The sequence below is a fragment of the Nelumbo lutea genome, chromosome 1 (genome assembly GCF_056320005.1).
Source record: "Nelumbo lutea isolate HS-2025 chromosome 1, American lotus-T2T, whole genome shotgun sequence".
Taxonomy (NCBI): domain Eukaryota; kingdom Viridiplantae; phylum Streptophyta; class Magnoliopsida; order Proteales; family Nelumbonaceae; genus Nelumbo; species Nelumbo lutea.
Window position 1 is genome coordinate 145301177 of NC_142684.1, and position 12977 is coordinate 145314153.

General features: G+C 39.9%; 1 protein-coding gene across 1 annotated transcript in view; it reads left to right on the forward strand.

Annotated features, from left to right (window-relative positions):
• Nucleotides 1–12977, forward strand: part of LOC148878146 (glycerol-3-phosphate acyltransferase 9-like) — a 59535-nt gene that overhangs the window by 21105 nt on the left and 25453 nt on the right. The window contains exon 4 of the mRNA XM_088949380.1: nt 11598–11697. Within this exon, the coding sequence (XP_088805506.1) occupies nt 11598–11697 (100 nt within the window). The remainder of the gene's footprint in view (nt 1–11597; nt 11698–12977) is intronic.

Below are 12977 nucleotides of genomic sequence, written 5' to 3' on the forward strand. Positions count from 1 at the left end.
ACAGGGAGTGGATGGAGATCAATTGTTTTGGTCTGCATTGTAATTGCTGTTATTGAAAATATGGGTGCCCTGGATGCCTATCCAGTAAATTTGTAATTTTGTTTTTATCTTTAATCAATGAATTCAGTTGCTTATATGAAAAAACATTTGAGAACAAATACTCCAAGGATGAAATAATTCCTCCGGTTCATACTGAAGGAAGCTTTGCTCCTGGCTGTCGGTACACAGGGACTTCAGGAGCATAGGTTATAATATGCTTTTTGATAGGGGCATTTTGTTTTCATGTTAAGTGCTCATTAATAGAAATTCTGTATAGTCCCATTATGGTATGGTTGTATATGGCACTGGTCTGCAATCTTTTTGTTTACAATACAATACATTACCTTTCAAAAAAAAAGGTTTTGTAATGACTGACCAAGAGGATCATTTCTCATTCTATTGATCCTAGTTGAAAACAGTCCTAGAAGTAGGGACTGTGTTTGAAACAAAGAAAACTAGCAAGAGAAGATTAGAGAAGAAGAGAGAAGAAGAGAGAGCTGCGGCAAGAAGAGTTAGAGGATGAGAGATTCGAACATGACTTCCCTCTAACTCTCTAATACACTTTTATTAAGTTAATCTTTTAGTAATTATAAAAGAGGTCCTTAGTTGGACAAGAAATTACAAAAAGAGGAACATCAAAGAGTATGGGCCCAGAATAAGGCCCATTACAGAGAAGAACATAAAGATAACATACAGTAACAGCCTATGGGCCATTCGGCCCATCTTCTCTACACTCCCCCTCAAGCTGAGCATAGATGTCAATCATGCCCAGCTTGCTAGTGTCATGATGAAGTCTTGCCTTGGAGATGCCTTTGGTGAGAAAGTCTGCCAATTGGCCTTCAGAGGTAACGAATGGAAGGCACACTTCTCCGGAGGAGATTCTTTCTCTGATAAAATGTCTATCAACTTCAATATGTTTGGTTCGATCATGTTGTACCGGGTTGTGAGCAATGTTGATGGCAGCCTGATTATCACAGTACAATATCATGGGCCTGTCATGATCAATCCCAAGTTCTTCCATTAAGGATCTTAGCCACAACAATTCCGAGACCCCATGTGCGATGGCCCTATACTCTGCTTCTGCAGAAGATCTAGCCACAACATATTGTTTCTTACTCCTCCAAGAGACAACATTACCAGCCACCAGACTGCAATATCCTGAAGTAGATCTTCTGTCATCCATATTTCCAACCCAATCAGCATCAGTATAGGCTTCAAGTTTCAAGTGGTCATGCTTGGTAAATAGGATTCCTTTCCCTGGAGAGCCTTTCAGATAGCACAAAATCCGTTCTGCTGCTGCCATATGAGTATCTCTAGGAGCATGCATGAATTGGCTAATGCAACTGACAGCATACGCAATATCTGGTCTAGTCATGCACAGGTACAAGAGCTTCCCAAGAAGTCTCTGAAAAACCCCTTTGTCTTCCAACAGAGTTCCATCTGTAGCTAAAAGTTTGTGACTCATATCAATGGGAGTTGCAGCTGGTCTTGCACCCAGTTTTCTAGTTTCAGACAATAAATCAAGAACATATTTCCTTTGGGAAATAAGGATCCCATCCTTGGATCTGACAACTTCTATGCCAAGAAAGTATCTCAACTCCCCCAGATCCTTAATCTCAAATTCTATACGGAGGAAAGACTTAAGAGCCAGAATGCCTGAGGCATCATCACCAGTCACTATAATGTCATCAACATACACAATGAGATACACTGCCAAAGATCTACATTTCTTCACAAACAGAGTATGATCCGACTGTCTGAACATAGCCGAATTTAACAAGTGCAGCTCTAAATCTCTCAAACCAGGCTCTAGGAGATTGTTTGAGACCATAAAGAGATTTCTTCAATCTGCATACCTTTCCTTGCATATCTTTCCCATACATCCCTGGGGGAAGGCACATGTAGACTTCCTCATGTAAGTCATCATTCAGGAATGCATTCTTTACATCCAACTGATAGAGAGGCCAATCAAAGTGAGCTGCCAGAGATAAAAGAACCCTCACAGATGTCATCTTGGCAACAGGGGCAAAAGTCTCCAGGTAGTCAATCCCATATGTCTGTGTATACCCTTTTGCAACAAGCCTAGCCTTGTACCTCTCAATAGTTCCATCAACCCTGTATTTAATGGTGAAAACCCACTTGCACCCAACCGGATCTTTCCCTTCAGGCAAATCCACCACCTCCCAAGTACCAATTGCATGTAGAGCATCCATTTTGGTTTCCATGGCATCTCTCCATTCTGGAATCCCAAGAGCTTCTGAGATAGACCTAGGAATGGGGTTAGAAGCAACAGAAGAGAGATAGACAAAGTATGAAGGAGAAAGCAGGTCATAAGAAAGGTGTTTGGAAATGCAGTGTGCAGTACATTTCCGCTTCCCTTTCTTAACAGCAATGGGGACATCAAGGTCTGGAAAAGATGATTCCAAAGGAGTTGAAGCAGTACCTGTTATCTCATCTGTGATTGGGAATGTATGAGCTTCATCTGTTGTAAAGGAAACCACTTGCTCATTCCTGGATCTCTGCCTTTGATACACTTTGGGATTATGGATAGGGCGAGGGGGTAAAGAAATAGGGTCCCCTGGACAAGAGGTATGAAGTGATTGATCCTCCTTTGACTCATTTGGTGAGGATACAGGTTTGTCAAGAGACTCAACTGGGACAGGAAGAGGTAGAGCAACTTGTGACAGACTCTCCCCCTGTGGACAAAGTCCATCCTGAGAGGAACTATAAAAAGGAGAAAGTTCATTAAAGGTAACATCCATAGAGACATGTCGGGTGCCAGTCTTTGGATCAAAACAACAATAACCCTTCTGCGTGGGGAATTAACCAAGGAAGATACATTTGTGGGCTTTCGGTTCAAACTTGTGTCTTTGCACACTTAGAATGTGAACATAGCAGGTACAACCAAACACACAAAGAGGAATTGGGAAGAGATCCTTGTCTGGATGAAGAAGACTGAAGGGGGATTTAAACCCTAGAACCCTGGATGGCATACGGTTTATGAGATAGGTAGCAGTAAGTACAGCATCACCCCAAAATCTTGTGGGAACATGTGAGGCAAACAAAAGGCTCCTTGCAACTTCAACAATATGTCTATTTTTCCTCTCAGCAACTCCATTTTGTTCAGGGGTTCTAACACAGGAGCTTTGATGAATAACCCCCATGTCTGAAAGATACAAGGATAAACTCTTCTCAAAGTACTCTTGTGCATTGTCAGATCTGAAAACCTTAATTCTGGTACCAAATTGAGTTATAACAAGCTCATGATAAGTATATCCAGGTGAATCTAGAGAAGTCATCAATGAACAAGATAAAATATCTGTAACCCCCCCATAGAGGATAAATGGTATGGCCCCCACACATCAGAGTGCACAATATGAAAAAGAAAAGAGGATCTTTTATTGCTCACAGGGTAATTTTTTCTACAATGCTTTGACAACTGACAGGACTCACAATTGAGACTGGACACACTGACTTCCTTAAACAGTTTTGGAAACAAATGGCTTAAAGCAGAAAAAGGTAAATGACCCAACCGACAATGACTCAACATAATTTGACTAACAGACTCTGAAAAAGTAGAACCAAAAGCAACATTCTTGGGATGATCAAAGCATTGGCCAGGGGTGTCGAGCAAATATATTCCATTCGCTTCATGGCCACTCCCAATCACCTTCTAAGACTTCAGGTCCTGAAACACACAGTGAGAAGGGAAAAAGGTTATACAACAATTCAATGATTTGGTCAGGCTACTTACAGATAACAAATTGGTATTTAATTTAGGCACATGAAGAGTGGAAGGTAAGAGTAAGGAGTCTGTAGCCTTGACAGTTCCCTTGCCGGAAATAGGGGCAAGAGAACCATCAGCTAAGGTGATTTTGTCACGGCTAGGAAGTAAATCATATGAAACAAATAAAGTAGAAAGGTTGGTCATGTGATGATCAGAAGCACCTGAGTCTATGATCCAAGGGGTTTTGTGTTTACCTGAGGTGGATGCATGGTTAGCGGAAGCCCTTATACCTGAGTGAGCGAAGGCAATGGTGGCTGAACTTCCAGAAGTGATGGATGATGAAGATGCACCTTCAAGCTGACTGATCATCTTTCCAAACTTCTCATATTCAACTTTCATGGCTACCAACTGTGCACTGGTAGATTCAACCTCTGTATCTGTGGCTGTGGCTGCATGTGCACTTCCTGTCTTTCTACTATCATTCTTCTTCTGGAATCTGATGGGTACAAGATTAGGATGCAACTTCCAGCACTTGTCCTTTCAATGTTTCGGCTTCTTACAATATTCACACACCACTTCTTTCCTTCATGAGCCACTGTGAGCTTCTGTAACCCCTTTGGGTTTAATTCCCATATTTGCAAAATGATCATTAATACCAATTCCTTGAACCTGCACTTGCCTTCTACTTTCTTCACTGCTGACCAGAGTAAATGCTTGTGACAATGAAGCATCTTCCTTGGACAAGATGTTTTGCTTTGTAATATCATATTCAGAATTCAGCCTTGTCAAGAACTCAAACACCCTATTCCGTTCAACCAATTTCCTGTATGTTTCAGCATCCTTAGGGGTATCCCAAGTCATAGCCTCTATCAAATCAATCTCTTGTCATATAGATTTTAAGATTGAGAAGTATGCTGCAAGTGACTTCTCCCCCTGTTTTAGATTTTTCACATCACTTCTCAGTTTGTAAGCTCTAGCAACATTCAACTTCTGGGAATAAGTCTTTGCAACACTATCCCAGATCTCTTTAGCCGAATTCATCCACAGATAACGTTGACTGATTTGTGGCTGCATTGAGTTCACAAGCCACCCAATCACAGTGTAGTTTCCTTGTACCCATCTCTCATAAGATGGATCATCCTCTGGAGGAGCTTTCTTGCTCCCAGAAATAAAACCCCATTTTCCTTTGCTACAAATATGGATTTCACTGATTGTGACCAAGCTAAGTAATTGGTCCCATCAAGCTTGACTGTAGTTACAGCTAGCATAGAATCGGTTGGGGTTCCCAACATCTGCCCATATTCAGCAATATTCTTGTTTTCGAAGTTTGAGAAATCCATCATGCAAAGTTCGGTGATAGTTCTTTTCTTTTCTGTTTCAGCCTCCAAAAGACACCCAGCAACCTCCAAACACAAGATATTTCTGATTCTAACAGCCGATGTCTCAAGAGGAAGACAAAAGAAATACAGTCCTTGAGAGACCTTCTGTCGAGCAATACTTAATAGTCCACTGTTTACTGTTTCAGCCTTCAAAGTATAGGGCACTGTTTACTGTTTCAGCCTTCAAGAAGGGGCTAGAATGAAGATGAGACTAGTACCACTTAGTTTTAACAGTCTCAGCAACTTCCCAACCCAATAATCAGCCGAATAGGACCTCCAAAAACAACCCAGAAATTTCTGGGTAGGAGCAGTCCAGCAACAGTGGCCGAATGAAGCAGTCTCAGCAGCAGTGATTCCAGGGGTATTTCGGCTACTTGATAGTCCAGAAAAGAGATAAAAACAACCCAGAAATCTCTGAAGTCAGACCAGAGGATAGCCGAATAGTAGCACTGTTTCCAAGGAAACTTCGGCCCTTTTAATAGTCCAGAACAGTGAAAAATTAACCCAGAAACAACTGAGCAAAGACTTACAGTAAGAGAGTCTCTGGTTTGTACAATAAACCAGGCCGAACACTTGTCCTCTAGGATGACTTCGAAAAACCCTTTTCTCTGATTTTAAATCAAGCAAAGCAACTTGTTCTCTGATTCTTCGTGGTCACCGAACCCTTCTCCAAGTGTGTAGAAGCTTGGGAACCCTCCAATGACCTCCAAGAATCAGGCGGATGACTGTAAACTCTCAGCCCTAGAACCTCCTCATGTAGTTGGCTGGACTAGAACCACATGAGGGACACGCCAAGCAGTGGCCTGCTCTGATACCAAGTTGAAAACAGTCCTAGAAGTAGGGACTGTGTTTAAAACAAAGAAAACTAGCAAGAGAAGATTAGAGAAGAAGAGAGAGCTGCGGCAAGAAGAGTTAGAGGATGAGAGATTCGAACATGACTTCCCTCTAACTCTCTAATACACTTTTATTAAGTTAATCTTTTAGTAATTACAAGAGAGGTCCTTAGTTGGACAAGAAATTACAAAAATAGGAACATAAAAGAGTATGGGCCCAGAATAAGGCCCATTACAGAGAAGAACATAAAGATAACATACAGTAACAGCCTATGGGCCATTCGGCTCATCTTCTCTACAATCCTTAAGTTCTGTATATTTATGTACCAACCTCTTTACAGTCAGGGTGGTCCATTGGATTTATATGAGAGAAACAAGGTTAAGGTCTTTCTAGTTATCAATATTATTGGGGGCTGGTTCTATGTTTCTATAGCCTCTTCCAGCTAGCATGCTTGTCCACTTGAGATGGGCTTCCCTTCCCCTGGGTGTATCCAAGCTGAATCTTGATGGTTGCTCTTCAAGGACATCCAGGTTATATGGAGATTGAAGGTGTTTTCACAGATCCAGTGGGAGAGGCACCCCTAGTGTTCTCTGGGCTTAGTGGTTGGTGTCCATCACATCTATCAAAGTGGTGCCCCTCCCACTCTATTAGTGCTATTAGTGCATGGTAACCATAAAGTAGTTATAGAAAGTGGCTATTAGTGCATGGTAACCATAAAGTAGTTACAGAAAGTGGCTATTAGTGTATGGTAACCACAAAGTTAGATATAAAAGGAGTGGCTATCTTGTATCCTTCTTCTTCTTCTACAATTTTAATGAAAAATCTCTCTTTGGAGTGTGTGTTCTTCCTGTGGACGTAGGAGGATTTTCTTCGAACCACGATACGTGATCCAACCCTTCTACACCAACAAATGACATCAGAGCCAGGTTATTAAATCTGTGAGGTACTTACAATGGCAAAGATGTCGATTATAAAGTTCAAGGTGGAGAAATTTGACGGCAAGATGAATTTTGGGTTTTGGCAAAAGAGGGTGAAGGCAGTTCTGGTACAACAAGGTTTTCCCAAAGCTCTCCTTGGAAAGGAGAAGGCAGAGAAGATGACAAGTGATGAGTGGGTTGAGTTAGATCTGAAGGCATTGAGCATGATTCAGTTATATTTGGCAGATGAAGTGATGTACAATGTACTCGATGAGGAAACCACCATTGACTTGTGGACAGAGTTGGAGAAATTGTATATGACAAAATCTCTCACTAATAAATTGTACCTGAAGAGGCAATTATATAGTTTGCGTATGGCAGATGGAACCAGTTTATTAGATCATTTGAATACATTCAATCGGTTGATTGCACAACTTCTCAATGTAGATGTGAAGATTGATGAAGAAGATAAGGCAATTCTTCTCCTCTCATCTCTCCCAGAATCATATAATCATTTGGTGGCGACCATCTTGTATGGGAAGGATACATTGGTGATGGATGAGGTCACAAGTACTTTGTTGTCAAACGAGATGCGGCGAAAGCCTACCTTTAGTGATAGTGAAAGTTTGACTGTAAAGGATTCGGGTTATGAACGGGGCAGATCTAAAGAGAGGGAGATAAGAAGAATAGAGGCAGATCAAAATCCAAATTGAAGAAAACACAATGCAAGTGGTGCAAGAAAGATGGTCACTGGCTAAAGGATTGCAAGAAATTTGTAGAGGCTCAAAAGAAGAAAGGAAAAGCTGCAGACGTGGTAAGCCTTGCTTCCGATATAGAGAATGATGGAGATCTTCTTACGGTCTCCTCAGGCATGGATCCCTTGGATACTTGGATACTTGATTCTGGATGTTCTTATCATATGTGTGCTTATAGAGATTGGTTTTCTACATATGAGTCACATGTTGGCGGCACAGTTCTTATGGGAAATAATGCCGAGTGTAGAATTGTTGGGATTGGGACAATTAAAATCAAGATGTTTGGTGTGATTGTTAGAACATTAACAAATGTTAGACATGTCCCAGATCTTGAGAAAAGTTTAGTCTCACTTGGTGCTTTAGATGATCTTGGGTGTACATATAGTGGGGTTGATGGAGTCATAAAAGTTAAAAGGGGTGCCATGGTTGTCGTAAAAGGAGAAAAAAAAGGATCATTATATAGGTTAATTGGAAAAACTATCATTAGGGATGCAACTGTCACATCTACTTTAGATGATGATTATAGTCAGTTATGGCACTTGAGATTGGCACACATTAGCGAGAGAGGCATGATAGAACTGCACAAAAGGAAATTACTTGATGGTGTTAAATCTTGCAAATTAGATTTATGCAAATATTGTATTTTTGGAAAGCAATGCAGGGTTAGTTTTACAACATCTACTAAAAGAAGCAAGGAGATTCTTGAGTATGTGCATGCAGATACATGGGGTTCATCGCCAGTGACTAATAGTGGTGGAGCACGATATTTTGTTAGCTTTGTTGATGATTATTCCAGAAAGGTTTGGGTATACTTCATGAAGCATAAATCTGAAGCTTTTGAGAAGTTCAAGATTTGGAAGGCAAAAGTGGAGAAACAAACCGGAAAGCAGATAAAATACTTACGAACAGATAATGGTGGAGAGTTTACCTCTACAGAGTTTCAGAAATTTTGTGCAGCTGAAGGGATTACTCGACATCTTACTACTCCAGGCACACCACAGCAGAACGGGGTAGCAGAAAGAATGAACAGGACATTACTAGAGAAGGCAAGGTGCATGAGGATCTTTGCAGATTTACCAAAGCAGTTTTGGGCCGAGGCAGTTAATATGGCCTGTTATGTGGTAAACAAATCACCTTCCAAAGCATTGGGACTCAAGATAGCAAAAGAGGTATGGATTGGTAATTTTGTTGATTACTCAAATTTGAGAATTTTAGAATGCCCTTGTTATGTTTTGTTACAGGATAGAGAGAGGACAAAGCTTGATGCTAAGTCAAAACCTTGCATTTTTCTGGGATACAATAAAGGGGTGAAAGGATTCGGACTTTGGAATCCTAACACCAAGAAGGTTGAGATAAAGTAGAGATGTTGTATTTGATGAAGCTTCTATGTTGAAGAAAAATCAGTAGCAAATCCGAGATGGTGAGAAGAGCAGTACCTCAATTCAGGTGGAGCTAAGTGAGGATGAGAAAATGGGTAGTGAACCAGTCGCTACAGATTCTTCTCATCAAAGCCAAGAAGTTGCACAATCCCAAGAGGAACCACCATATTCCATTGCTGCAGGTAGGGCTAAAAGGAACATCAAGAGACTAGTCAAATTTGATGATACGGTTGCATATGCATTAACAGCTAATTGTGATGATCCAATGACCTACAAGGAGGCAATGAAAGATAAAGACAACTCACTATGGATGGGTGCTATGAAAGAGGAGATGGCTTCTCTTTGAAAGAATGAAACTTGGAAGTTAGTAGAATTGCCCAAGGGTAAGAAGGCTATTGGGTGCAAGTGGGTGTACAGAAAGAAAGAGGCTTCATCTACAAGAAAACTGGTTAGGTACAAGGCAAGGTTAGTAGCAAAATGATATGCACAAAAGGAAGGAGTGGACTTCAATGAGATTTTTTCTCTTGTAGTGAAGCATTGTTCCATTAGAATCATGTTGGCGATGGTAGCTATGTGGGATACGGAGTTGGAGCAACTTGATGTGAAGACAACTTTCCTCCACGGGAACTTAGAAGAGGAAATTTATATGGTGCAGCCCGATGGGTTTGTCGAGACTAGCAAAGAGCAATTGGTATGCAAGTTGAATAGGTCACTCTATGGCCTTAAGCAAGCACCGAGGCAATGGTACAAGCACTTTGACACTTTTATGACTTCACATGGCTGTATCAGAAGTAAGTACGACAGTTGTGTTTATTTTTGTTTCCTTTATGATGACTCCATTATACTATTGATGCTTTATGTCGATGACATGCTTATTGCTTGTAAGAGTTTGCATGAGATTGTTAAGTTAAAGCAGGAATTGAGCATGGAATTTGAGATGAAAGATTTAGGTGGAGCAAAGAAAATCTTGGGTATGGAAATTCAAAGAGACAGGCACATTGGGAAGTTGTGGTTGACCCAAAAAGGATATATTGAGAAGGCATTGACCAAATTTAATATGAAGGAGGCTAAGGCAGTGAGCACACCACTAATTTAGCACTTCTAACTATCTCTTCAACATTGTCCAAAGACAGGAAAAACGTGAGGAGATGATACATATACCATATGCCAGTGTGGTTGGATGTCTTATGTATGCTATGGTATGCACCAGATCGGACTTATCTCAAGCAATTAGTGTTGTGAGTAGATTTATGGTTAATCTAGGGAAGGAACATCGGAATGATGTAAAGTGGATTCTGTACTACTTGAACGGTACCCAAGATATAGGTTTACTATTTCAGAATGGTTTGAAAGGAAACAAAGTGGTTGGGTATGTAGATTCAGATTTTTTAGGTGACCTTGAAAAAAGAAAGTCTACTATGGGATTTATTTTCACTCTTGGTCAAGGTCCTATTAGTTGGAGATCTACATTACAAGATACGGTGGCTCTGTCTACTACAGAAGAAGAGTTACATGGCAGCAGTAGAGGCAACCAGGGAAGCTGTATGGTTGAGAGAATTGGTTCAAGAGCTTGGAATTGATCAGAAAAACATTTGTGTTCACTATGACAGTCAGAGTGCTACATGTCTTGCAAAGGATCTAGTATACCATGCAAGGACTAAGCACATAGATGTGCGGTATCATAGGCTCAAAGATTTTGTAGCAGATGGTGACATTCAGTTGGAGAAGATTTCTTCCCAAATGAACATAGCAGACATGATGACCAAGCCATTGCCAAGGGAGAGGTTTAGGCATTGCCTGAATCTTTAAAACATACAACGGTGCTAAGCTGTGAAGGCCCCAGGAAGAGGGGGTGTATGGTAAAATCAGTTACAGAATCAAAATAAAATCAGTTACAGAAAGTGCCTATTAGTGCTATTAGTGCATGGTAACCATAAAGTAGTTAAAGAAAGTGACTATTAGTGCATGGTAACCATAAAGTAGTTACAGAAAGTGGCTATTAGTGTATGGTAACCACAAAGTCAGATATGGAAGGAGTGGCTATCTTGTATCCTTCTTCTTCTTCTACAATTTTAATGAAAAATCTCTCTTTGGAGTGTGTGCTCTTCCAGTGGACGTAGGAGGATTTTCTCTGAACCACGATATGTGATCCAACGCTTCTACACCAACAAATGGAAAATTGTTGGGATGCACATGTGAGTAGGTGTATCGAATGAGGAATGAAGGAGAGTCCCACATTGGAAAGACACAAGAAGTGCAAAGGACTTGTATACAAGAGTGGCCCATAACCCAATAGCTTAGGTTTTTGGGTTGTAAGTGGTGTCCATCTTGTGTACAAGTCTTATGTGTGTGTACATGTATGAAGCCCCCGGTTTTGGCAACTCCTCATGGTCTGTGACTCCCCTCAAGGCCCAACACTTTCTTATCCTCTTCTTTAGCTTTCTGCTTTATTAAGCATATCTTTTTAATAAATTTCCAGAAGCTATTGACAAAGAAAAAGTTTGTTGTATACTTTATGAATATTTAGTTTTCATCATTAATTTGATGTATGTCATTTGAATATGCAGAGTTTTAATATTGACAATAGGATGGATAATTTTCCTTTCATCCTTCATTCCAGTACATTTCCTATTGAAAAGGCACGATACTTGGAGGAAGAAGATAGAGGTACAATGGTTTTCTCTTTATTTTTTATGCAGTTTTTGCATTCAATCCTTTCACTACTTATCACTTTTTCTGTGTTTCTGAAAAAATAATAATGATGTTGGAATTAGCATCTTTGAAGTTTTCATTTTTGGATTCTTTTCCTAGATTGGAAGTTTAAGTATAATGTTGGAATTAGCATCTTCGAAGTCTTCATTTTTGGATTCTTTTCCTGGGTTGGAAGTTAAGTATATGTTGGGAGACAGCATGCAAACTATTAGTTCTATTCTCAGCTGAAGTCAACTCAGCCTTAATCCCAACTATTTGGAGTTGGTACACGAATCTTGTCCCACTATTTTGCTCTATCAAGAGCTATGTTTTCTGCCAAAGTGTAAGCCCCTGAATCATTTCTTACTTCTACTCATGTTTTCTTTGGTCTTTCCCTTGTTCTTTTAAAATCTTCTACTTTCACTAAGCCACTCTTCATTGGTTGTCTATGCACATGACCAAACCATCTCAGTGGATTTTTCATTTTTGCTCATCTTGTCAACAGCCTGTTGCCTTTAAAAATCGGGAGGTATCATACAATTTGTATAATACTATGGAAAATGCCTATTTTATTTTAATTTTCTATGATCTACATGTCAACACCCTTGGCTGAATAGAGAAGAGAACAAGATTAGAGGTGTCCAGAATGGTTTACCCCCACCTCAAAGTCTCTTATATTATTAAAAGATATTACAATTACAAGAATGCCCATATAGGGCTGAAAGAGAAAAAAATAAAATATACAAGTAAAGTAATATACAACAGGAACTACATTAATAAGATACATCAAGTCACAGAATCTTCACACTACATGCATCGGCATCTAGTTGTAATTGGAATGGTTTAAAAGTCCCCAGATGCTAATCTTATTGCACACTAGACAATGGAAGTTGATTTTACAATCTGTTGTGATTTATGTTCTAAATATATGCTAATCTTGATGCATTGGCATCTTCTTTTCATTTTTTATCAATTCTGTCTAAATAATTTAGAAAATCATGATCTCCCTTTTAGTTTTAATATTGTTCCTCTATAACATGTATAGCAATTTAAAAATTTAATTATAAGAAAATAAGAGTAGAGAAACAAGGGCAGCCTTGGCTACCATCAATAAAATACAGAGACAATTTAATATTCAGTCTTGCAATTGAGCCCAGAAGCACTCTGCCCTATTTACCCCTTGCTTTTCTAGCTGGTCAGCTAGACCATTTGCCGACCTAGGAGTCCATTGAAATATCAGCTGCATATCCCTTGAG